Source organism: Sciurus vulgaris (genome assembly GCF_902686455.1).
Source record: "Sciurus vulgaris genome assembly, chromosome: 11".
Classification (NCBI taxonomy): Eukaryota; Metazoa; Chordata; class Mammalia; order Rodentia; family Sciuridae; genus Sciurus; species Sciurus vulgaris.
In genome coordinates, this window is record NC_136472.1 from 15,908,512 (window position 1) to 15,934,511 (window position 26,000).

The following is a 26,000-nucleotide window of genomic DNA, read 5'->3' on the forward strand; positions in this document are numbered from 1 at the left end:
CCTCATGGAATATTTTGTTGAGAATGTTCTGTAATGCTGGCTTTCTTTTTGTAAATTCTTTTAGCTTTTGTTTATCATGGAAGGATTTTATTTCATCGTCAAATTTGAAGGTAAGTTTTGCTGGGTATAAGATTCTTGGTTGGCATCCATTTTCTTTCAGGGCTTGAAAAATGTTGTTCCAGGACCTTCTAGCTTTTAGGGTCTGGATTGAAAAATCTGCTGATATGCGTATTGGTTTCCCCCTGAATGTAATTTGGTTCTTTTCTCTCACAGCCTTTAAAATTCTGTCTTTATTTTGTATGTTAGGTATTTTCATTATAATGTGCCTTGGTGTGGGTCTGTTGTAATTTTGTGTATTTGGAGTCCTGTAAGCCTCTTGAACTTGATTTTCCATTTCATTCTTCAGATTTGGGAAATTTTCTGATATTATTTCATTGAATAGGTTGTTCATTCCTTTGGCTTGTTTCTCTAGGCCTTCCTCAATCCCAATAATTCTTATATTTGGCCTTTTCATGATATCCCATAGTTCTTGTAGATTCTGTTCATGATTTCTTACCATCTTCTCTGTTTGTTCAGCTTTGTTTTCAAGGTTAAATATTTTGTCTTCAATGTCTGAGGTTCTGTCTTCCAGGTGTTCTATCCTATTGGATATGCTTTCTATGGAGTTCTTAATTTGGTTTATTGTTTCCTTCATGTCAAGGATTTCTGTTTGGTTTTTTTTCAATATCTCTAACTCTTTATTGAAATGATCTTTTGCTTCCTGTATTTGCTCTTTTAACTGTCGATTGGTGCGATCAATCAATGCTTGCATTTGCTCTTTCATCTCATCATTCAATGCTTGCATTTGCTCTTTCATCTCCTCGTTTGCTTCTCTGATCATTTTAATTATGTACATTCTGAACTCCTTTTCTGTCATTTCTTCTGCCATGCTGTCATTGGGTTTTATTGATGTAACATCTAGATTTGTTTGCAGCATTTTCTTTCCTTGTTTTCTCATGTTGTTCAGATATCAGTGGACCGCTGAGATATTGCAGATTTCCTCTGTTGATTTACAATGACCCTGAAGATTTCTATATATATCCCCTCTTAGCCTTCAGTAGGCTGAAGTCTTGGAGGAGGTTGATAATGCGGTGCTCCACAAGGAAGCTGCCTCTCTAGGAGTGGTGGCCTTCAGGTGGGGTATATTCCCTGCTAGTGGGCAGAGGTGCCTCCACTTGTTGACCAATGGTCATCCAAAGGGGACCTAGGCTGTGGGCTGAGGCAAGGCCTGTTTGGGCCTGAGCCTCTGGTTTTACTGTCCTTGTGGGAAACCTCACCCAGCAGGGAAGACTCACCCGGTGGGGAGGTCTCGCTGGTCAGTTTCCTCCTAGAGGTTCCCCTCAATTTACATCTACTGCCTGGGCTGGGCTGCCTTCCTCTGCAAAGTTTCCAGGGGCCCGGCCCTACCTCCTGGGCCTGGGAGCCTCACCCTTCGCAGATGAATCTCCTTAGGCTGCCCCTCCTCAGAGAATTTGCCCATAGGCCTGGAACCTTCGCTCCGCCCTAAGCCTGTCTCTGTGCGGCTCTTCCACCCAGAAGCCTCCTAGATCCTGGGACCCTGTTCTGCACCTAATCGCCTGGCTGCGTGGCCCCTCCTCTGAGCAGCCACCTGTGGCCCCGAACAATCGCTCTGAGTCCCAGAGACCCGCCACAGGCCTCTTCCTCCAGACAGCTGCCCAGTATGCCGGTGCGGTCACTAGGAGTCCAAGAAACTCACTTCGTGCCTCCTCCTCCCACCAACCACCCGTAGCCCGGGGCAATCAATCACTCCGAGTCGAAGTGACCCTGCCCGTTCCTCCTCCTTCTCCAGATAACCCCCCGGGTGTTCAGGAGCAGTCCCTCTGAGTGGCTCTGAATCCACGTGACCCGCTGCACGGGTCCTCTGGGCCACCGCCCGGAGCTCTGGTGTGGTCCTTCAAGACCAAGCGTCCCACCACGCTTCTCCTCCAGGCAGCCCCCCTGTGTTCAGGAGCTGTCACTTTAAGACCAAATAACTCACCACTCGCCTTCTCCTCTGAGCAGCCGCCTGGAGCGCTAATGCAGTCACTGCGAGTCCAAAGGACCCGCCGCGCTCCTTCTCCTCCTTCTCCTACTCCTCCGGGCAGGCCCCGGGGTTCAGAAGTGGTCAGGGTCCAAACAGCTCGCCACGCAGCCCTTTCTCTGGCAACCGCCTGTAGTTCCCGTATAGTCGCCCGAATCCAAGCGGCTGCTCCTCTTCCTCCTCGTCCTCAGGGCAGGCCCCGGGGTTCAGAAGCGTCGTTCTGATTCCAAACAGCTCGCCGCGCGGCTTCTCCTCTGGCAACCGCCTGCAGCTCTGGCGCAGTCTCTCCGAATCCAAGTGGCCACGCTCCTCTCCTCCTCCTCAGGGCAGGCCCTGGTGTCCTGAGTCCACACAGTTCTCCCCGCCTCTCCTCCCCCGGGCAGCCGCCGGAGCCCCAGTGGCTGCTCCGAGTCCCAGCGCTGTGCCGAGCTGCCTCCTCTATGGCGCTCCAGCGGGGGGAGGGGCGTCTCGCCGGCAGTTCTACTTCACAAAGTTTCCTGCGTTCCGGGACCCCCGTCCCATCCGGGATGCCCCCCCAGGGGGTGAGAGTCACCCGGCTACTTTGAGTTGGTCCCAAGCGTCTCAATATCTCCTCTCTTGAATCCTGAGTTCTGGAGCAACACGTAATGCAGCCACCCTCTAGGCCGCCATCTTGAAAACCCCTCCATTGAGTTTTTTATTTGGTTTATTGTTTCCTTCATTTCAAGAATTTCTGTGTGTGTGTGTGTTTTTTTTTTTTTTTTTTTCAGAATCTCTATTGAGATGGTCTTTTGCTTCCTGCATTTGCTCTTTTAACAGCTTATTGGAGTGATCATTCATTGACAGCATTTTCTCTCTTATCTCATCTTTTGCTTCACAGACCATTTTAATTAAACACATTCTGAACTCCTTTTCTAATATTTCTTCTACCATGCTGTCATTGGATTCTATTAATATAGCATCTTTGTTTGTTTGGAACACTTTCTTCCCTTGATTTTTGATGTTGTTTGTGTATCTTCCCCTCTAGCAGTGCAGATGCAAGGTATTTCAATTTCCCCCCTATAGGTTTATAGTGTCCTTGCAGCTTTCCAATACCTCCCCTTAAAGACAGAGTTCAATATCAGCAGCACACACTACAAACAATATGCAACCTTAATCCATATAGTCCCTATTATGATATTAACAGTGTTGTAATAAATAGCCATGATGAGTTCAATTATAATCTACAGCATAAACAATAGGTTTGCAATAAGGTCCACAATTTCTAATGGTGGACGAAAAGGATGGGAGTGGTGTAGAATGTAATGTTAATGAGATAAGAATTGAGTCTATAGAAATAGTAGATCATCAGAAGAGTGAAAGCAGAATCAAAAAAAGTTGGTTGTTAGCATGAGAAAAAGGAGGAAGAGACTCCAGGGAAACATGCAGATAAAAGAAAAATAGAGAGTGAGAAAAATAATTGAAAAAATAGAAAAGTAGGAATAATAGAAATATAATAATTTTAAAATTCTACAATAAAATTATTTTGTACTATTCAAGTCCCCTAGTCATCAATAGCCTGATACATGAAAGGTGTCAGGGTCTAAAGCCCCCTTGCACTTCTCGACCAGCGACAAGCAAAGGGGACACTCCCCAAAAAGGTCAGACCTGGATAGGTAGGGGCGACTGATTGCGCACTTCCAGTCCTCTGGGCAGAGGACAATCACACACATCAGGGAGACCAGTCACAGCAGGAACTCGTTTATTGAGGAAATCACACAGATTTATGTAGGGTGGGGGCTAGGCAGGAACCAATCAGCTTAAAGTTCAGCAAGGCATGAGGGATTCTCACAGGTGAGAGTCCCATAGGACTGTATGGCAAGCACGAGCTGATCACATTCGCAGAACTGTTGTTAACCAAGCCCTAACGGTGGTCCGATTTATTATCATTAACCTTTGAAACCGCCTTTGAGCCTTGATCTTGCTCACTGGCCAGGAAGTAAGGAGTCAGCCTGAGTTAGTTAACGTGTCATTAGTCCCAACAGAAAGGTACTTGATAATGCAGTGTCCCAGGATGGGAGCTGCCCCAAATAAAGATGGCAATGTCAGGTCAGGGATAATCCATGATGGTGGGCAGACGTGTCCTCAGGTATTAATAGATGGAGAACCACAGCACATGGGTGCTTCGGCACTGTGTCTGTGTAGGGGGATGGCAGGCACTGGAGATCTGTGCAGGCACGGATTGGGTACATTAGGAACTTTTGATGACCTGTACTACATCTTCCTATGTCGTCTTTTCATTAATATGATAATGTGGTTTTTATTATTTTTAATTTTTTAACCTTAATGCTAAAGAATGAATGATTCATGTATCATGTTTAAACTATTAGATCATTCTGAATTTCTTTTATAGCTATGCTTTTAATGAGTTTTCTTTTTGTAGAAATAAAATAAATTTCTTTTTACATTTTTTTTTTTTTTTGGTACATACTAATTACAATAATAGTGGAACTCATTATGCGTTCCTGGTGAGTTTTATACCTTCTAATAATTTCTTTCTCCTTGTTAACATCTCTTCCTTTCAGTTTGAAGAATTTCATTAAGTTTTCTTGTGGACCAGGTCTTATGGTGATAAGTGATGTAAGCTCTTGTTTGTCTGGAAATGTCTTTATTGCTCCATTTTTTATGTTTCTTTTTTCTTTTTGATATATTACAGCTACACATAATATTGAGGTACATTTGGATAAAATCATACATGCATGGAGTATAATTTGCTCTACTTCAGGACCCAGTACTTCCTCCTTCTCTCTCTCATCCCTCCCCAGTTCTCCTTCCTCCAGTGGTCTTCATTCTCTTTATTTATAGGATTTTTTACTTAGTGCTTTAATTCACTGTGGCATATCATATATGTATGCAGCATAATTTAGCCAATTTCATATCTCTCCATAGATTTGCTTGATAGATCTGCTGGATCTGGTATTACCTGCAGGCAGGTTTTTTCCTTCAGTACTATGAAAATCTCAGACCATTCTCCCTGTCCTATAAGGTTTCTTATGAGAAACTTGCTGTCAGATAAATTGGTAAAATTTGTGTTGTTTCTTTTTTCTTGCTTTTTTGAGAACACTCTATCTTTAAACTTTGAGGGCTTAATCATATTATATTTGGAGGTAGACTTGGTTGAAATAATCTATCAGTGACCATTGAACTTCTGTTGAGAGGATATCTGTGTAATTCTCTAAGGCTTCTGAAATTTTTGTTATGATTTTTTTCACTGACCCCTTTTTGGCCTTTTCTATTCCCAATTAGACCCTAATTACCTGAGTATTTAGTGTTTCAAAGTTTTCCCAAAGTTCCCCTAATTTTTCTTCATTCCCCTTTTTTCTTTTATTTTACTCTGTTTTAACTATTTTTACAGTCTGTTTTTAAGACCACTAAACCTTTCTTCTATTCACTATATTCTGCTGTTGTTGTCTTCTATTACAATTTTCATTTTGCTTAGTGTACTTTTCAGTTTAAGTTTTCTATTTGGATTTTACTTTTATCTCTGTTAAGTTTTTCTGTTAGAACACTAAATTACTTCTCTGTTTTCTTGAAGTTTATTTCGTTTCCTTAAAACAGGTCTTTTGAATTTTCCACCAGAGTCTGCAGATTTTATTTGATATAAGTTTCAGTTTAGCAACTTAGTTTATGTTAAATAATGTCACGATTCTCTAAAAGTTCTTGAAGCTTATTGACATGGAAAGTTGTCTGAAAATTGAATAAATATATATTTCCCCTCTCATAGTCTGACTTTGTGGTGCCTGTCCTTCCAGAAATTTAAGTAGTCACCTCAGATTCTCTGAGCTGGTGAACACTTTATTTCAGCACTAGATGGTTCCCTAAGTGTAGGTTTTCCCTGAGTCTACTTTTGGTGTGTTTCATTATTACAGTATTAGAGGGTGCCTCAAGTAGGCACCTCAATTAGAGGGTGTTGCATGTTTGTCCCAAATATGCAACAGATATTATTCTGTATGAAGTGCGGTTGTACTTGAAAAGGGTAATCCTATCCTGAAAGCCTCTACCTTGGACTAGGTACCTCATCTACAGTCACAACTTCTATTCAGGTACTGGCAGGACTTTTTTTACTTTGGACTTCTCCATGGAAAGAATGAATCATATTCCTATGGAAGACTTGGGTCCCACATCCCTTTTCTTCTCTCCAGAAGACAATTACTCTCTCCATATTGTACTGTGGTACTGCACAGGGATAGATAAGAAATGGGGCAGACTGTCTCCTAACCACCATTGCAAGAACATGGGTTCACACTCAGAGCTCAAAGCCCATAGAGACCAGTGGAGCATAGAGTCACTACCGAGATGCAGAGGTGGGCTCATGGACTAAGACTACCATAATCAGCCTATGTGATGCTGACTGGAATGAGAATTCGATAGACCAGGGCACAGTTCTTCACCTGTATTGGGTTGAGTCCAGAAGTTTTGTAGGTATGATTCTAGTGATAGAGGCCATTAGGACCTGCCCAGTGTTATGCTTTCCCTCCCAACACAGTTTCAAGACACAGTCCTGTGTTTCCTACTTGCTCTCCTGCCCTTCCCACAGGATTTGCTGTGCTTCCTGAAGTTGGAAGGATTGTGGTGGCTTTCCTTTGAACATACAGGCTGAAACTAAGCTGGTTTATACCCGAGTTTCACAACCACAGGGATCTATGCACTTTTAGATACATGGGATGAAGAATTCTTGCAATATAATGTACAACATGAAGTCTGTAGTCAGTAATAATGTATTTGGAAGTTTTGTTAAAAGAGTAGATTTTACATAGTCTTTCCATACAAGAATAGAATAGCTGCATGGAATAGAAGACAGGTTCATTTGCTTTACTGCAACTAACACTTTTTTCTTTTGCGTGTGTATGCATCAAACTACTGTAATTACACTGATGCCCAAGAAATAAAGGACTTGATAAGAATAGAAAATGTCAAGCCAATATACTTGATGAAAATGGTTGGAAAACTTCTTAACAAGTTATTAGCATACTGAATTCATCATCCCATCAAAAGGATCATTCACCATGATCAAGAGGTATTCACCCCAGGGATGTAAGATGATTCATCAGACTCAAATTAATAAATATTAATGTCACATGAACAGACTGAAGGTCAAAACTCTATGATAACCTCATCTCAATAAATGCAGCAAAAACATTTGACAAAATTCAACACCTTTCATGATCAAAATCATTAACAATGACAGAATTGTACCTTAACCTACTAAAACCCATGTATACAAATCCACTAGGTAATATCATACCCGCTGGTGAAAATTTGAAAGTTCTTTTGTTTCTCAGAACAGGAACAAGATGAGGATTCTCACTCTTACAAATTCTATTCAACACAGAAGATAATGCTGGAAGGTCTTACCAGGTAAATGGGGTAAGAAAAAGAAATAAAAGATATCCAAGTCATAAAGGAGGAAGTAAAGGCGCTACTTCTTCTGACACATATTGACACTTGCCCTCAGAGCAATGAAATGGTCCACACATGGGCTGATCACATTATTTCAACGAACTAAGCCTTCAATTCAGGAGCTACAGGCTGATCATATTTTATTCACAATGTGCATTGGTAGGTGCTGAGAGACCATTTCCTAAGGGTTATTGGTAGAGGACCAACAACCTGGTCTGCAGGAGGACATTACAGGAGCAAAGAACTCATTAGATACCAGTTCTGGTAGCCCACATCTCACAATCCTAGGAGCTCGGGAGACTGATGCAGGAGGATCACTAGTTCAAAGCCAGCCTTAGAAACTTAGTGAGACCTTAAGCAATCTAGCAAGACCCTGTCTCAGAATAAAAAATAAAAAGGGCTGGGAATGTAGTTTAGTGGTTAATAACCCCTGGAACTAATCTCCAGTATTAAAAAATAAATAAATAAATAAATAAAAAATAAACAAAAATAGTTACTTCACTTGCCAATAAATTTTTGAATAGGTTTCTCAAGATTAGGTCAGATTATCATCCTCAATCCCTCATAACTGGGTTATAGTTATCTGGTCATTGTAAATTCAGAAGAGGAAAACGAGGAGATTATTTATCAATCTCCTAAAATTTTTAGCAGACTAACATGTAGTAATAACATTGAAAAGAGTAAAAAGGATAAAAACAAAATTAAAAAGTCAGGGAGATCGAAAACAAAATAAGTTTTTAGATACTCTAAATGTCATTAGTCACAATAAATGTACATGAATTCAACAGTCCACTCGTGGGGTAAACAACTGGTACCATGCTGCCGAAAATGTGAGAGAATAAAGCCAGTGACAGTCAGTACTGCGAACACATTCTGTGCTCTGCCACAGAGGACACCAGGTTCCCTGCATGTAGTTCACTGGCTTCTTCCTCCTCAGGTAGGATGAGAGGTGGTGGACCTCAGAGGGAGGCTCCCCTGAGAGAGCCACGTCTGTACCAGGTTCACCTGCTTCCCTTTTGTCAGGCCCTCAAATCCCACAGGGACCCCACATGACATTATTTTAAAGTGACTAGACTCTGAACTCAGCCTATGGACATCATTTATTGAAATAAATGCTATTTTCTTATTAGGCAGCGATCTCTCCCCAGACTGAGTATTCATGGTTAATCTGCAACCACAGGCAGGGAAAGTGACCTTAAGATCAAAGTCCTGTGAGTTCATGTGGAAAGGATGATCCCTAAGACCACACGCCCCATCCTCATTTGCTCTACACAGACAATTCTGTGATGCACATGGGAGAGTAATTTTATTGTTTCTACATCGCCAGTAAGGGAGCTGAGCTCAGCAGAAGGTCCATCACTCTTCCAAGTAAGTAGATCCACGGTAGATATTAAAGTTAAAGATTGGCTTCCTAGTGCCACCTTTCTGATGCTATTTGTGAATTTGGATCTTTTTGACCAATACATGAGAGAGGGAGGGTTTCTCCAATACTATTTATTTATTCTTCCAGGAACGAGTTTCTGATTACAGATCACAAGCTTGCTTTTCCCTTCTTTTCAAGCTGCAATGTAAGCTCCTATATACAATAAATATTTGTAGTGAATAATGTCTAAATGTATGTAATGTTTCTAATGAAGCAACTATATCTTATGTGAGCTTTTTTAGTTCAAATCTAGCTGAACACTTTATTTCAAATCTTCACATGAATCTAGAATTCAAACAAAAGAATATTTTATTCAACAAGTAATACAAGTGATATTTATATAATGGCGTGCTTCCTTCCTTAACAGGAAGAACAGAATCTATGATAGCCGATACTCTTTTTGAGCAGGTGGTGAATTATCCTGCTTAAATATATTGTCCTTATCATCAAAGGCGTAACTCACTAGAACTTGAATTAGCACATTCTTAGACACCAGCAAATTCATCATGAAACTCCCAAAATCCATACTCCTTTTCATTTTAAATCCCAGAATCTCACCCTTTCATTTCTTGTGCACCTAGAAAATCAGACAGGCAGAGATTTAAGGCATATCAATACAATCAGTTAGACATGGGTTTGCATCTTGACTAGCTTGTTTTAGGTATGGAATTTTAGAGAAGTATATAATTTCTCAAAACTTCTCTTCTCCTTCACTGTAAATGAAGTCACATTCATATGTTGTGAGAGTTTTATTCATTCACACAATCTCCTCCTCCACTGTTATCCATCTCTATTATGTATCACTTATATGCTATCATCTGTATGAGACAAATTTCAAATAAGCAGTTAAGTGCATGCTGTTACTAAACTGGGTAGACCTGCCTTGAAAGATGAAAGCATTTCAGGTCTGTGAACATTTAGACCTCTTTCTGCATTGCTTTTCCAGATATACAAATAAATTGATCCTGCTATTTGTCACAATTCCTCAGCTTCAAAAATCTTTAATGCCAAGATAATTTTTCCTACTACATGTTGATTCCACTGGACAGTTGTAATCTGAGTAATGACCATTAAATTGTCCACATGCCAATCATTAAAACATAAATATGTTGCCTGACATGGTAAAAGGGACTGTGCATGGATTCAGTTAAACATTTTGAGATGATGAACTTTTCGAGATTACAGAGCTGGGACTAATGGAAACACATTAATAATCATAGGAAATGTGCACACACACATATACATGCATATGATGCAATCGTAACTTACATTAGCGTGTGCATCACAAATGCCATTGTGTCACTGACAATTTAGATCCAAAAAATGTAAAAATGGTTTTCAGAGCCAGTAGGAAGGTAGTAAATAGTGACTACTAAAGAATGGATGTCCTTCTCAAGGGCTGGGATGATAGCTCAGCTGGTAGAGTGCTTGCCTCCCAAGCACAAGGCCATGGGTTCAATCCCCAGCACTGAAGAAAAAAAAAATTTAAACATCACGCCTGCTCGTGAACTAAGTGACAGTGTCAACCCCCAGCAGTGAGCCTGCGACCCCCAACAGGTGATCCAGAGTAACACTGGCAGCCATGGTGGTGAGGATGGATCCAAGGGGGACACAAGCCAAAATGTGGGCCTCCAGGAAGATGCTGACTTGAAGATCCCTGGGCTGGCACAGACCCTCACAATGGAGAAGGATAGAGCAGGAAAGACAGGAGGAAATCTGCCCACACATGTATAGGGCATAAAGTGTAGGGAAAGCTAACTCAGTGAGGGCACCAGGGGTCAAAGCCCACTCACCCATGTCGCCACCGACCTTTCCTGAATGAACATGGAGCATGTGGTTTTATACCAATAACATTACAGATCACACTAATTAGAATCAAGCTTAACACTCATATCAAGCTGTTTGCATACAGTAGCTTGTTTAATTTTTATAGTAATCCTTTGACCAGTTCTGGATACCACATTCATTTTCTTTGTGGATAAAATGAGGTTCAGAGAGCTGAATTTAGAACTGGCGTCACAGGAAGTGGAGGACAGAGCTGGCATGTGATGCAAATACAATGCTTCTCAGAGTCCTAGATTTTACACGATACTGTATTTTTCCTTCAGAATTGATTTTCCTGGCTCTACATGCCTCTAATGCATTCACCATGAATTTATCTGTGAGTTGTTCTTCCCTGCAATAATTAGGTTTGACAACAGAAACAATGATTAAGTGTATATTTAATAAAATTAAATTCACTTTAAAACTGATAACATTTCTTTAGCATGATACCAACATTACAAAACATACATGTATCAAAACATCATGTTACCCCAGTAATATGTACCAATTTTGTGTATTTATATATCAGTTAAACATTGATTTAAATTTTTTAAAAGTCAGTTTAAATTCACCAATAGCATTTAAGTTGGGAACCACCATATTTGCTATAAATCTTGGATCCATCCTTTAATATGCGTGTGATTATGAATAATTTATACAACCTCTTTGTTACCAAGTTACTTCATGTATAAATAGGCATAATAACAAATCAATCTAATGGGATTGATGAGACGGTTAAGTGAACACACACACATGTACAAAGTTCTTTATGTGTGAGAATGTCAGAAGCGTAAGCAGTTAGACTGAGAAGATCTTAAATGGGAGAGAGACTTACTTTAAGTATGTGACCTTGGATGGCTCTCTTTCCTTTCCTGCAACTCAGTTAACCCCTTCAGAAATTAACAAGTAGGTACTGCTTCTTCCTAAGTCTATTACTGCACAGGTAAGCTCTCCACTCAACTGCATTTTTATTCCATGTTTTAGATACAAAGAATATTGAAAGGAAATTATTTTTTAACAAAACGATGCTTGTACATTTCAATTTTTGTTCGACTGACTTGCTCTTCGCTGCATGGCACCTGGTGGTTCTAGAGTAAATGCCCTCCATGGGGAATAACACGGAGGTGAGTGAGTTCATCCTGCTGGGACTGACCAGCGCCCCAGAGCTGCAGCTTCCCCTCTTCATCATGTTCACTCTCATCTACTTCGTCACCCTGGCTGGGAACCTGGGGATGATGACTTTGATCCTGCTGGACTCGCGGCTCCACACCCCCATGTACTTTTTCCTCAGCAACCTGTCTCTGGTGGACTTTTGTTATGCCTCAACAGTCACTCCCAAGGTCATGGCTGGGTTACTTATGGAAGACAAGGTCATCTCCTACCATGCCTGTGCTGCTCAGATGTTCTTTTTTGTACTCCTAGTCACTGTGGAAAGTTATCTCCTGACCGCAATGGCCTACGACCGCTACGCGGCAGTGTGCAAACCCCTACACTACCCTACCGTCATGACAACAAGGGTGTGTGCTCATCTGGTGGTGTGCTGTTACGTGCTCGGCTTTCTGACTGCAGCTATTGGAACTGGAGACACGTTCTGCCTCTCTTTCTGTGTGTCCAATGTGGTCCATCACTTCTTCTGTGATATTCCAGCCGTCATGGCTCTGGCTTGCTCTGACAAACACCTTCATGAATTGATTATTTTCCTTCTGTCGAGCTTCAATGTCTCTCTGGCACTTCTTGTCATCTTGGTTTCTTACCTGTTCATATTTACCACCATTTTGAAGATGCACTCAGTTGGGGGTTACCAGAAGGCTTTATTCACCTGTGCCTCACACCTCATGGCCGTCTCCATATTTTATGGGACTATTATGATCATGTACTTACAGCCCAGCTCCAGCCGCTCCATGGACACTGACAAAATTGCCTCCGTGTTCTACACCATGATCATCCCCATGCTGAACCCTGTGGTCTACAGCCTGAGGAACAGGGAGGTCAAGAGTGCTTTCAAGAAAGTTGTTGAGCAGGCAAAATATTCTCAAGGCTTAGTCTTTTAATGATGTAAAATCCACAATAAGCTTCTATCTACCCAATCCAAAAACTCAAATGTGTACTGCCACTGGGGGAATTGAAACAAAATCTGGTCAAATTTGTTAATTTTCTATAATTGAGAAGTTGTTCCAAACATGCAAAATAAAGAAAAACATGGTAACAATTTTAAAGTAATTTATTCAATGAAACATGAGACTTTCATTGATACATTTTCTCCAGTTGTAATTACAGCCATTTAATAAATTAATTTTTTGACCAGGATGAAGTAAGTGATTTGGTTAAAAAAAAATGGTGGTCATGCATGGCCCAGGCATATCACAATTAATGTGAAGAAAATATTTTCATTATTTACCTTAGACTTATTATTACCTAGCCCTCACATCTTAAAATATATTTATTATTGTGCAGTGTTGAAGTTCAAATCCATGGCATCACATATGCCAGGCAAGATCTCTAGCACTGAGTCACATCCCCAGACCATTTCACATTTCATCTTCTAAGTGCTGTGATGTTAACAGGCATGTTAGTCTCTGTTTTTAGCAGCAAATGCTTTGAAGAGTGTGTTGCCTTTATCACACTTGGGCTGAGCTGTATTCCATCTTATCCCCTCCTACCTATCCACTACACCACCATCCTCTGGTTCCTCGCTATTCCTGGAGAACTTCCAGCTTGTCCCTGACTCAGAGCCTTTGCTCTTTTCTCTGCCTGGAAAACTTCCCGGCTCATTTCAGATTGTGCTTCAGTGTTGCCCTCTAACAGGTCACAGAGACCTTCCTTGAATCACTTTCTAGGACAGTCACTCTTGACGTTCTTCCTCCTTTGAATTTCTCCAGACTGTTCACCTTCTCCCTTGCAGCTAACTAAGGACAAACAAGGGTACCTGACACTGACTAGAATACCTCTCTCGATTCCAAAACTCATATTTTAGTGAAACAACTACACTTTTCTACCATGACTCAGTATTTATTCTTCACTCAATAAACTTCCTCTACTCTTGCTGAAGTGAAAGTAATGGAAGGTGGTTCTCTTGCTGCAAGTTCATGAATAAACCACTAACACCATGTTGGACATCGAACATGGTTGTGTCTTTGGCACATTCAGGCAATGGAGAATAATGAATAAGAAAAAAATTAAGAGATTGGACCAGGATCCATGGAAAAGAGTGGAAAACAGAGTTTTCCCCAGAAAGAAAAGTTCAGACTTATAAAGAGCTATTTCACAACACCAGGGTGGAAAAGCCTTTATACTATTCACCCAGCAAGATTTCAAAGTTAATCAAATGTGTTTCACAATTGTCTTTCGTGAATGGGAGAGATTTTCCCCCAGTTTTTGTCCTCTGGCCCCATATTGTCAATAGGTATGAATGTAGAGTGAGCTGTTTTCTTGTTAGTTGAGAAGTTTTTGGACCACAGGAATGATACCTGGGGTGCATGAGAGGATCTAAACTTCCGAAGCCTGGACATTAAACTTCCACAGTGATTAGTTGGAAATTAGGTTGTCTCCCTGGTGGAGGTGCATAATATGTTTTTTTTTCTGGAGAAAGTATAAAATGGGTATTTGGAGACCAAAGCGATCCAATGGAAAAGACTGGTCCATTGTTTTCCTTTAAAATATTCCCTTTCTGTTGGAACCCACAGCCCGACTCCATTTCTCAGAGTTCACCCTGGCCACGTGATTGTCTTATTGTAAATGAAATGTGATCACAAGTCAGATATGCCACTTCCAAGACTGGCCTGTAGGACACCCCACCACCACTACCACCTGTGATTCTCTGCTTGTTTTCTTGGCCACCAGCTGGGTGGAGAGAGCCCAGACCACAGGGGAACATGAAGCACTAAGTGACAAACCTAGGTCACTAAACCTCTGTATAAGTTCCCCCACAGAGAGCAAGAGAGACCTCTGGGGTCATGCCGCTGCCTCTTTGGAGTTTGCCTCTATGGAGAATATTTTATTATTTATTCCCATAAGTATAGAGAGATGCCATCAGACTATCTGCACCCTGTGGGTGGGAGACAGAGAGTGGGGAATGCGTGATGGAAACGCTGTTGCATTTCTCTATCACAGTTCAGTTCCATAATTGTTTCTTTGGGACTCCTCACATAGCCTCCAAGTCATAAATAAAACGGCTAGCACAAATGAAATTGACACGGATTTTTGACACAGAAGAAAGCTGAACTTGAATCTTGCTCCAGTCAAGCTTTGTGTCGTGATTGGTCCCACATTTGTTCTGTGTCTTTAGATGCCTGCCAGCATCCCCAGCTTTGTTCTGCATCAATCTAATCTCTGCCTTTGTGGTCACATTTTTTTTTCTTCTCTTTTGTCTGTAGAATATCCCCGATTCTCCCGTTTTTTTTTTGTTTGTTTGTTTGTTTGTTTTGTTTTGTTTTGTTTTTTAGTTATATGGAATTTACATAAAATAAAATTCACTACTGGCCACCTAATAGTTTGTAGTACATTCCTAATGTCGTGTAACCATCACATGAATGTAATTCAAAATGTTTTTTTCTTTCACTCACAAAGACGTTACACCTTCTCACTCCCTCCTCCTCCTCCGCTTGTGAACCAGTAATCTACCTTCAATCTCCGTGGACTTACTGATTTGGAATATGCTCTATATAAGAAATCATGCAGTATGTGACCTTGTATGTCTGACTCGTACTGAACACGTATTTTCTTCCTTTCTTTCTAGTTATTTATTTATTCAGTCATGCTGGGTCAAACCCAGGGCCTCTCACATACTAGGCAAGTGCTCCCCCACTGAGACACAGCACAGCCAAGCACAATGTTATCAAGGTTCATCTGCATTGTAGTGTGTATCAATGCTTCCTTCCCATTAATCACACATGCCACCCTAGGAGAAGTCAATCGTTCGTAGATAGATGCGTTTTTCCTGACTTCTAATATATTTCATTACTCTATATCACTAAACTTAAAGCAATACCAGACTGCTTTGATTTCTTTTGATTTGTGTTGTTCATGTTGTGATGTATTTTCTGCATCTATTCCTCCTTGATGGACACTTGTTTATTTTATCTTCTGGCAATTGTTAACAATGTTGCTGTGAACACATGTACAAATATTGTTTATGAACTTGCTCTCACTTGGGGGATATATAATTAGGGTTAGCATGGCTCACTGATGTGATCATCCTGTTTAAGTTTTGAAGACTATTACAATATTGTTTTCCAAAGCCATGACTATTTTGTATTTCCATTGGCAAGGCCAAAGGATTCTAATTTCTCTATGTTCTTGCCAACAATTTTTAATTTCCGTTGCGTTTGGCTTTACAAATACAAATAGTTATCCGAATGAGTGTGAAGAGATATCAGACTGTAGTTTTGATTTACATTTGCTTCTTGACCAATTATTTTAAAGATATTTTATAGTATTTGTTGGCCTTTTACTAATCTTCGCCAAAGTGCCTTTTCAAGTCCTTTGCCCATTTTTAAATTGAACTTTCTTTCTTTTTGTGTTGCTGCTGCTGAGTTGTACAAATCCTTCACAAATTCTCTATAATACACCCTTATTAGATGTATGATTTACAAATATCTCTTTTACCATTCCCTGGGTTTCCTTTTCACTTCTTGGGTAGCATACTTTGAGGCACAAAAGTGTAATGTACAATTTATGAATTTTTTTGTTTCTTGTGAGTTCTGGTGTCATATGCAAGAAATCGTTGCCAAGCCTAAAGTCTAGAAGATTTGTCCATATTTCCAAGAATTTTATGCCTGTGACTTTCACATTTGGGTCATTGATCAGTTTGATTTTCACAAACGGCATGATGTAGAAATGCAGCTTCACTATATTTGTTGCACTTAAGATATATAATATGGTATTTTATGTGCATATACATTGTGAAATGATTACTTAGCCAAGCAAATTAACCTATTCGTCATCTTATACCATCGTTTTTCCTTGATATCTTGTTGAGGCTACTACTCAAAGTCTACTTCTCTAGCACCCCTTCAGTATAAAATACCCAACTTCATTCTTTCATATATTATTATCCAGTTGTCCCAGAACCATTTGTTGAACATTATTAATTTCCCATTAAATAGACAATCCAGCCTTATAGAAAAATTGGGCATAGATACATGGGCTTATTTTGGGAGCATCAATTCTATTTCATTGGTGTAGACCTATATTCTTTACTTTTGAATTTATTTATTTTTCAGTTCTTTTTGTAATTCTTTAATTTGTTCTAATTAGTTATACATGAAGGTAGAATGAATTTATGCATTTCAATTAGTCATACATAAAGGGAGTATAATCCTTCATTTTTCTGATTGTACATGTTGTAGGATCACAGGTCACACAGTCATATATGTACATTAGGTAATAATGTCTGTTTCACTCCACTATCCTTCTTACCCCCATACCCCTTACCCTCACTTCACTCCCCTCTATTTAATCTAAAGTAACTCTATTCTTCCCCACAGCCACCCCCTTATTGTGAATAAGCATCTGCACATCAGAGAAAACATTCAGTCTTTGGTTTTGGGGGATGTACCGATAAGGAATGGAAAAATACTCAGTCCTAAAGAAGAGTGAAATTATGGCATTTGCTAGGAAATAGACCTGTATTCTTAAGCCAATACCAAATTGCTTGGATTCCTTTTGATTTGTAATCACTTTGAAATTAAGAAGTATGAGTCTTACTCTGTTCTTTTTCAAGATTATTTTTGCTCTTCAGCATCCTTTGCCCTTACCTATAAATTTTAGTATTAGCTTTTCCACTTACAGAAAAAAAATCAATTAGAATTTGAGCACAAGGATTCTGGAAAACTGAAGGCCCACCCTATATCATCATTCGAAGACATAGGTTGGTAAGGAATTCACCATATTTAGTGGCTCCTGCTGGAACATGAAGCCTTTTCCATCGCCATGACAAGAGACAGACACCTAGAGGGTAATGCACATGCACCCAACAACCCACCATGACAGGGGAGAGACACCTGGAGGGTAATGCACATGCTCCCAATGACCCACCATGACAGGGGAGACACACCTGGAGGGTAATGCACATGCTCCCAACAACCCAGATGGGCACATACTAGAGTTCATGTTCTCCAGCTTGCACGTTTCCCAGTCACTCTGCAGTGGGGCAAGCACAGGCAGACAGGGAGACAGAAGGCTTGGCAACACTGTTTCTGTGACCCATGCTACCCACACTACCTCAGCTTTCATAAACAATATAATATTACTATATCGATTTTGAAACACCTGATACATGTTGGAAATCATTCTCCAGTTGGTATATACGTGATCTGATAATCTCCTGGACCACCCTATGAAGAAGAGATGACATTATTATAACTTTCATTACAGATGAGGCACAGAAATTTAGAAAGTTAATTTACTTGATGTGAAACCAGTCCATCTTAGCAAACAGAACAAACTCTTAGTCACTACACATGCTTGCAATGAGAAAGGTATGATGGGTCTTTTGGGAATTGAAGGCTTGGAGTAGACTGTGGAAGTGAAAATAGATCGATTTTCTTTATGGGATTAAATTTAAAATAAAACACTCCCAGATCTCAAATGTGGGGATACATTAAGTCTGTGTGTTTTTCCATTTTGATGAAAAGACTCTGGAGATATTTTTGAGAAACAAGAAAAATGCATGACCTTGAGGATAATTATGGCTACCAATATTATGTTCTATGATTCAAAATATCTAAAAGAAAGAAACTTGTACATTCTCATCACAAAGAAATGATAAATATTTTAAATAATGGATATCAGTGTTCTAAGTTTGAGACACAACCACTAAATAAACTTCACACTACATACCCCAAAAGATATTTAGTTATGATCTGTCAATTAAAAAATAAAATCAAACACTAAATAAATAAAAATAAGATGACACAAAATAAAGATTTTGCTGGAAAAATCTTTGAGCTGTCTTTGAGAAACAGCAAACAGGAAAGTAAAATAAAAACTAAGTGCAAAAAAAAACATATGATGAAATTGGAATGAATTGCTCTTGAAAATGAAAACTGATAGAGCCATTCTGTAAATACTTTGTGATTTTCTGTAAATATTCTTGGTCCCTGTGTATTAGCTTTGGAAATTCAACAAGACTCCAGGTGCTTCATGTCAGAAGGACTAGATTTCAATTCCCTTTGACCATCCTTTATTTATCTGAATGTGGGTAGTCCAAACAGTTCAATTAAAAATATTTACTATTTGAACAAGGATTCCAATGTCTAGGTGTCTGCCCTAATGAAATAAAAACCTAGGATCACACAAGAAAAGTAAGTCAATGTTTAGATCAACTTTATTCATAATCACCAAAACACTGGAATCAACAAAAATACTCGTGCACCAGGAAGTGACAAAAACAATGTGTACAGTTGATTTTTTGAAACATAAGTCAATACAACTTAAAAACTCCAATAAAGATACTATTAACAAAATGGATGCACCCCCAAATGAACTTATGCTAAGTAAAGGATCCAAGAATCAAAAATCACATTTTTGGTCAGGCAGGGGTTACATGCCTGCAATCCCAGCAATCAGACAACTAAGGCAGGAGAATCATGAGTTCAGAGTCAGTCTCAGCAAAAAGGGAGGCACTGAGCAACTCAGTGAGACACTCTTTATATATAATATACAAACCAGGGCTGGGGATGTGGCTCAGGGATTGAGTACCCCTTAGTTCAATCCTCAGTACCCATAAAAAAAATTAAAAACATTTTCTAGTGAAAACATTCTTGCAAAAGCAAAATGAGATGGAAAATTTTTGAGTGGTTTCCAGGACACTGGGTGAAAAGAGCAGTTGACACAGAGAAGGTTGGAAAATTGGTTTAGGTGATTTAGATAGTGGATACATAGCTATATATTAAAAAAGAGTCAACACTATATGCTAAAATGTATGCATATCACTTACTGATACACTAAGGTGTAACACAAAGCACATGTGCATATTCAAAATCTCCAAATTGGTCCCCACAGGCGAGTTAATTGTTGCTTGCCTAGGAAAGAGGAGAGTTAGAGATGCCCTCTTGCAGGGCATCCTCTGAGATATCCATGTCTCCATAATTGACTCTTGGTCCCTGCATATTAGCTTCTGAAATTCAACATGACTCCAGGTGACTTCACTTCACAGGGACTAGACTTCAATTCTACTCCCTTTGACCATCCTTTATTTATCTTACTATTGACAGTTGCTCCTGCACACAGGTCTTCTCCTGATTTGGGGACTTTCTATGAGCCTGCAGCATGGCAAAGGGAGTACCTCAAAATAAAAATTATATTAAATGACTTGAAATAATAAGTTGTTTTATGTGTACTTTATTGTTTCCTATTTAAAAGCACAATTCTATGCATTTTGTGAAATAGACCATTATACTGCATTTATTTTAGAATTGGGGGGCAGTGAGAGACTCCTCTGAAGACATAGAAAAGATGCATGATAGACTCAGGACTTGAATCCATGTTAATACCACACCTTCCACTGTTTCCTCCCTGCCTGGGCAGCTTGGAATCCTTGACCACTCCCTGAGACAGAGAGCCTCTCTAACATAATGGATGCATCAATCTATGGTTGAATTTCAGATTTCAAGGTCACGGTTGAAGATTGTTGCATGTTTCCAAGGAGGAAGGTAAGTTTCTATATTCAATAAGCACTTAGTAAAAACTGTGATTTGTGAAAAATAGTGAGACAGCTATGGTCTCTATAACTTACTGAGCACAGAAATAAGTTTTGAATGTTTTTCTGTAAAACTGAGGTGAATCTGGGGTGTAGATGTGAAAAGTTACATCAGTAGAGTTCTGTGATAATCAGGAAATATCATTATTTTAAAATAATGATAAAACTAATGCTAAACTAAGAAATTACAGTTAAAAATAATAGTACAGAACATGGTCTGGATAATTAGGTGGTAACTTCATCCAAACAGTATGTAAGCTTATTATTTGAGATAAACCAAAAACAGATAAGTTTAATGGCCCTTACTTAAGCTACAGAAGAATCCATAGAGAATTGGTAAATTCTATCATTTCAGTATTTCTCAATAAGTGTAATTATTTCTAGCACATGTTTACACATTGAAATCAATGTGAATAAAATAATAGAGTGGTGATTAGGTCCAAATAAGGTTAAATCTTGAGTCTTCTCCTCTAGAGACTTATATATAATAACAGAGCATCACAACACTGCACAAATATAAATTTGCCTTCCTGGTTAAATAAAAAAAAAAAAAACCTGCACGTGCATAAAACACATACTCACGCTCCTGTAAAAAGAACTCCTCATTTGTCATTAGAACAGAATATCTGCTAAAAAGTGGTCATGTGTGTTAAGACTGGCAAGCACAATGCCTTCAACGGTTTAGTTCATATAGTGAGGTTACTGAAGGTTAAGAAGAAGATGGTGGGAATTACTAGTTAGCATTGGGTGGTTACCTTCCAAAGACTTTGTATTCAAATAAAAAGAATTAAAATATTGCTCCTATATTGCTCCTATACAGGAAAGATTCAAGGGAACATCTTTTAAACTTGCATATTCTTTAGATTTTTATTTCAACTTAATAATTGTGTACATTAATAGAGTGATTGCAATGCAAGATCTGGAGTAAAGCACAGTCTATGAACTTTCAACCCCCATCTCACAAAATGTGAATATACCACAGAAAGAAAGACTTGGTATAAAAAAAATGGATGTTCTTTCAGTCTAAGCTAAAATTTGGATTTCAAGGTAGAAATTGAACAAGAGCAATAGAAAGGCCAGTCACTTGGTAGTGCAAGAGCCGCCAGTCATGGGTAGGGGGAAACTAAGACTTCCTGGAAGGCATAGAAAATCTCAGTTTCCCCATGTGAGGGAAAATACCAATCAAGAAGGAGACTACAAGACGGCAGAGGTCACCCACCCTGAAGCTTGGCATACTGCCACCTAATTCTTAGTCAACGTGCATACAGTCCTTCATTGCATTTGGATAATATTATCAAAGTTGACACTTACAGGGTCATAATCACCCAGAATTTAGATGTTATTTTCTATATATGTTCACATTTAATTCTCACAATAATACTTTCATTTAGATATCATCACTTTCTTCATTTTGTGAGTGTGATGAACAATATAAATTCAATACTATGTTATAGAGTTATACTCATACACATATATACTTATATACATGTTTCCCACAAGTTGTTGTAGGATAAATAAAGTTTAGCTAACATTAATTTAAGTTCTAAAAATTTGACAAATAGGGTCTTTGACTTGGGTTGAATTTTCCAATTCAAAATTTTGTAACTCTGTAAATGATTAATGCAATGACTTTTCTGGTTAAGCTCCCACTTACACGTGATGGAGCTTGGACTGTATTATTGCTGTAATAAAGGAATTCACCTGATGCATAAATGTTTCAGTTTCAGGACAAAATCTATTTCATAACATATATTCACACCATTGTTCTTCATTTCTCTTTGCTAAGGATCATCTCCTGATTCCCAAATTACACAGATGGAGAACAGGACAGAAGTCACAGAGTTCATCCTCCTAGGACTAACCAATGCCCCAGGACTACGAGTGGCCCTCTTTATCTTGATCATGCTTATCTATTTCATTAATGTTGTTGGAAACCTCGGGATGATTGTTTTGATTCTCACTGATTCTCGTCTTCACACTCCCATGTATGTTTTCCTCAGCAACCTGTCTCTGGTAGACGTTGGATACTCCTCAGCTGTCACTCCCACGGTCGTGGCTGGGCTCCTTCTTGGACACAAGGTCATCTCCTACAGTGATTGTGCTGCTCAGATGTTCTTTTTTGCAGCCTTTGCCAGCGTGGAGAATTTCCTCTTGGCATCCATGGCTTATGACCGTTTTGCTGCTGTGTGCAAACCCCTCCATTACTCCACCACCATGACCACAAGTGTGTGTGCCTGTCTGGCCATAGGCTGCCATGTCTGTGGACTCCTGAATGCCTCCATCCACGTGGGGGAGACATTCAGTCTCTCCTTCTGTGAGTCCAACGTGGTCCATCACTTCTTCTGTGATGTTCCGGTAGTCATGTCTCTGTCTTGCTCTGATAGACATGTCAATGAGCTGGTTCTTGTTTATGTAGCCAGCTTCAATGTCTTTTTTGCCCTCCTAGTTATCTTGGTATCCTACCTATTCATATTTGTCACCATCCTAAAGATGCGCTCAGCTGCAGGATACCAGAAGGCTCTGTCCACCTGTGCCTCTCACTTCACTGCTGTCTCCATTTTCTATGGGACTGTTATCTACATGTACTTACAGCCCAGCTCCAGCCACTCCATGGACACAGACAAGATCGCCTCTGTCTTTTACACTATGGTCATCCCCATGCTGAACCCCTTGGTCTACAGTCTCAGGAACAAGGAGGTCAAAAGTGCATTCAAAAAGGTAGTTTTAGAGGGAAAATTCTTTCTAAGATTTTGATGTTAAAATCGTAGGACACACAGTAACTTAATTTCAGGCTTCTCAGGTCTTCTCCATGCGCTGAATCACATATTGACATGCCTATGGAGTCAAGTTCCTGAGGTAAAACTGTTACCTCCTCAAAAGTCAGTTTGCTGTGTAGAAAGAAGGAAACATATTCAGAAATATAATATCTAACACTGGTGAGATGAATCACAAGTTATTTTGCTTCTGGCTTATCAAAATCATTATTAAGGATATTTGAATAAATCACTTGTTCTATATGCACTCTTTCTGCCACACACCAGTAGAAGCACACATGTAAAACAAGAACAAACTTGTGCCCGTGAACATATTTATTAGTATACCCATATGAGCTCATATAAATGAATAGAAAAATTCTGCCAAATATGATGGAACATGCCTAATTTGTGTAAAATGAATAATTTAGGTAATTAATTGAGGTATTACAGGTATTAATTTGTCTAATAGCACTAATATTACTCAGTATCCTTAGAGTTTTAATCTAAGACTACAATGGACATTTTACCTAGAGAGTCAAAAATATTGCATATAAAATGATTTAATATTTCTATCTTGAGTTATTTTATATAACCAACCTGCTCAAGATTAATTTTTAAAAAACAAAAGAGCCGGAGTACCAGAAAATAAAAATCTTCTCAACAAATTCATATGAATATCAACCTTCCCATGATCTAAAAATACACAGGGTATCTGTATTGCTGGACATTTTTATTTTGCTCGTGTTTTGACTCTGTTGATGATTCTCCCTCATTTGCACTGCAGTTGAGCTACACATCTTTGGTCACTCTTCAGGTCTTCTCCCTCCTCCATTCTCACTGCCAGTCTTGCTCTTTCTTCATGACTCAACCAGGCTGCAGCCTCCAGGCCTTTGCAGGTACTGTGTGGAATGATCTTTTTCCACGTGGGCCTTTTAATATATTGCCTTGTCCAAGAGTCCTTCCCTAACCACCTTTATGAAATAGACCCTCTCTGGTCACCCAGAAGCAAAGTCAGCCGTCACTTCTCCTTACGTTAATCTTCAGTGTCCTCATCAACCCTCACATACTGTATGCTGATTTGCTCTCGTTTGTTTCTCCCATCTCAAATGAAAAGCCCATGAGTGCAGTGGGTGTGTCTGTTCTGTTGGCAGCATTCTCAGAACCTGAGTGCACGTCTGCTTCACAGTCGATCATCAACAACTATTTGTTAAATAATTAAGCTTTGAGTTTGATTGTATCAATATTTTGAATCTTTGATTGACTTATGGTTATCCTGTACCAGCAATAATAAAAGACATTGAGACATACTTTTAGAAAATTCAAGAGGCACATTGATTTTCTCCTGTACTGAAATATTGTTATTGGCATTTCCAGCCCATCTTGAATGTCCCACTTTGGGACACAGGGATGTTTTTAAAAATCTCATCATCAATTAGATCATTTCAAATTGTCTCATCATTGGTATTTAGAAAGGGTCTCATTAACTGACAAGTAACATGGCAACTAGGTAACCATTTAGGAAAACGTAAATGATAAAATCATATTTGGAAAATTACTTCATACATATAAACAACTGAAATGATTTTAAATATTAATGAAAAATAAAGCATGGCACTATCAGCAATAATGATAACATATATTCCATATATTAACAGACAGAACAATATTTATGATTTTTGATTATCAGAGACCTCTGTAGAATACAAAACCTATTCAAGGTAATGTGCCCTCATGTCTGCCTTCCACAGCTCAGTACTTGTAAGATAATGTTTGAATGCGCCAAGGTGCTGAGGTTGGTTCCTCTGAGGCAGTGTGGTATAGCACAATTATTTGCTTCTTTCTATGTGGTGATTTTCTCATGCTGTAATAACTTCCTTTTTATTTCTTTATTATAAATTATTATTTAATTGCATGATTTTATAGTGTACTGTATGATAATCCTTTTTACAAATACATGTACTTTCAAATGATACAAAAAGATGGTACACAATAATCAAGTAACACGATGCTTTGACACCTATATACACTGTGGAATGTTTAAATCGGGATAAACCCACCCCTCACATTCTATCATATCTTTATGGATAAACATCCAAAGTCCATTCTTCCAGAGTCTTGGAATGTGAAGCACTTCATTGTTCTGGGTAGTCACCCTGCTATGCACAGCAGAATTTCTTTCTCTCATCTAATGGTACTAAGTGCCCACTGATCAACCTTTCTGTCTCTCTCCCTCCTCCCCACTTGCCCCAGCATCTGGTAACCATGACTCTACCCTCAATTTCTATGAGATCACCTGTTTTGGACTTCACAAGAAATTGTACTACGAGCACATCCAGTGATATCTCTCTTTCTGTATCTTGTTTATTTTACGAAATGAAATGATGTACAACTCCATCTATACTGCAGCAAATATAGAAACATGCTTTTTATGACTGAATAGTATTCCATTGTATATTATATATGCCAAATTTCTTTATCTTTTCCTCAGTTGATGGGCACTTTGTTTCCACTTTTTGGCTGTTGTGAATAGTTCTGCAGTGGGAACATGAATGCAGATGTTTCCCTGACATACTGATTTCACTTCCTTTGGATGTATGCCCAGGAGTGGCAGTTTTACTGCTGTCTGGATATTCCATATCTCAGTGGATTTGACACAAAAAAATAAGTCTCAAAAGGTAAAGATCAGGGATGCAAGACCATTCTACATGAGTTCTAATTCCACTTAAAAGGTGAAAATAAGTGAAAGAAAAATCTATTGTTTTTCCCAGGTGTGGTGTCCCATGTCTGTAATCCCAGACT

At 39.2% G+C, this 26,000-nt stretch overlaps 2 protein-coding genes across 5 annotated transcripts in view; one reads left to right on the plus strand and one right to left on the minus strand.

Moving 5' to 3' along the window:
* The window catches only part of LOC306638408 (olfactory receptor 5B2-like), a gene marked incomplete at both ends in the record, with an annotated part of 301,086 nt that overhangs the window by 218,562 nt on the left and 56,524 nt on the right, over positions 1-26,000 (minus strand). The gene's annotated exons all lie outside the window — the stretch shown is intronic.
* On the plus strand, positions 8,829-24,081 carry LOC306638926 (olfactory receptor 5B2-like; the record flags this gene model as incomplete). Of its 4 annotated transcripts, XM_079102381.1 has the most annotated exons (3): positions 8,829-8,870; positions 20,274-20,398; positions 22,232-24,081. In XM_079102381.1, the coding sequence occupies one exon, from the start codon at positions 22,261-22,263 to the stop codon at positions 23,197-23,199; it is 939 nt and encodes a 312-aa protein (XP_078958507.1). In that variant the 3' UTR covers positions 23,200-24,081. The 4 variants fall into 4 exon arrangements, with proteins under 4 accessions (XP_078958507.1, XP_078958508.1, XP_078958506.1 ...); XM_079102382.1 differs by lacking the exons at positions 8,829-8,870; positions 20,274-20,398 and adding an exon at positions 11,821-12,145 and having other exon boundaries at positions 22,555-24,081; XM_079102383.1 differs by lacking the exons at positions 8,829-8,870; positions 20,274-20,398 and adding an exon at positions 11,852-11,962 and having other exon boundaries at positions 22,372-24,081.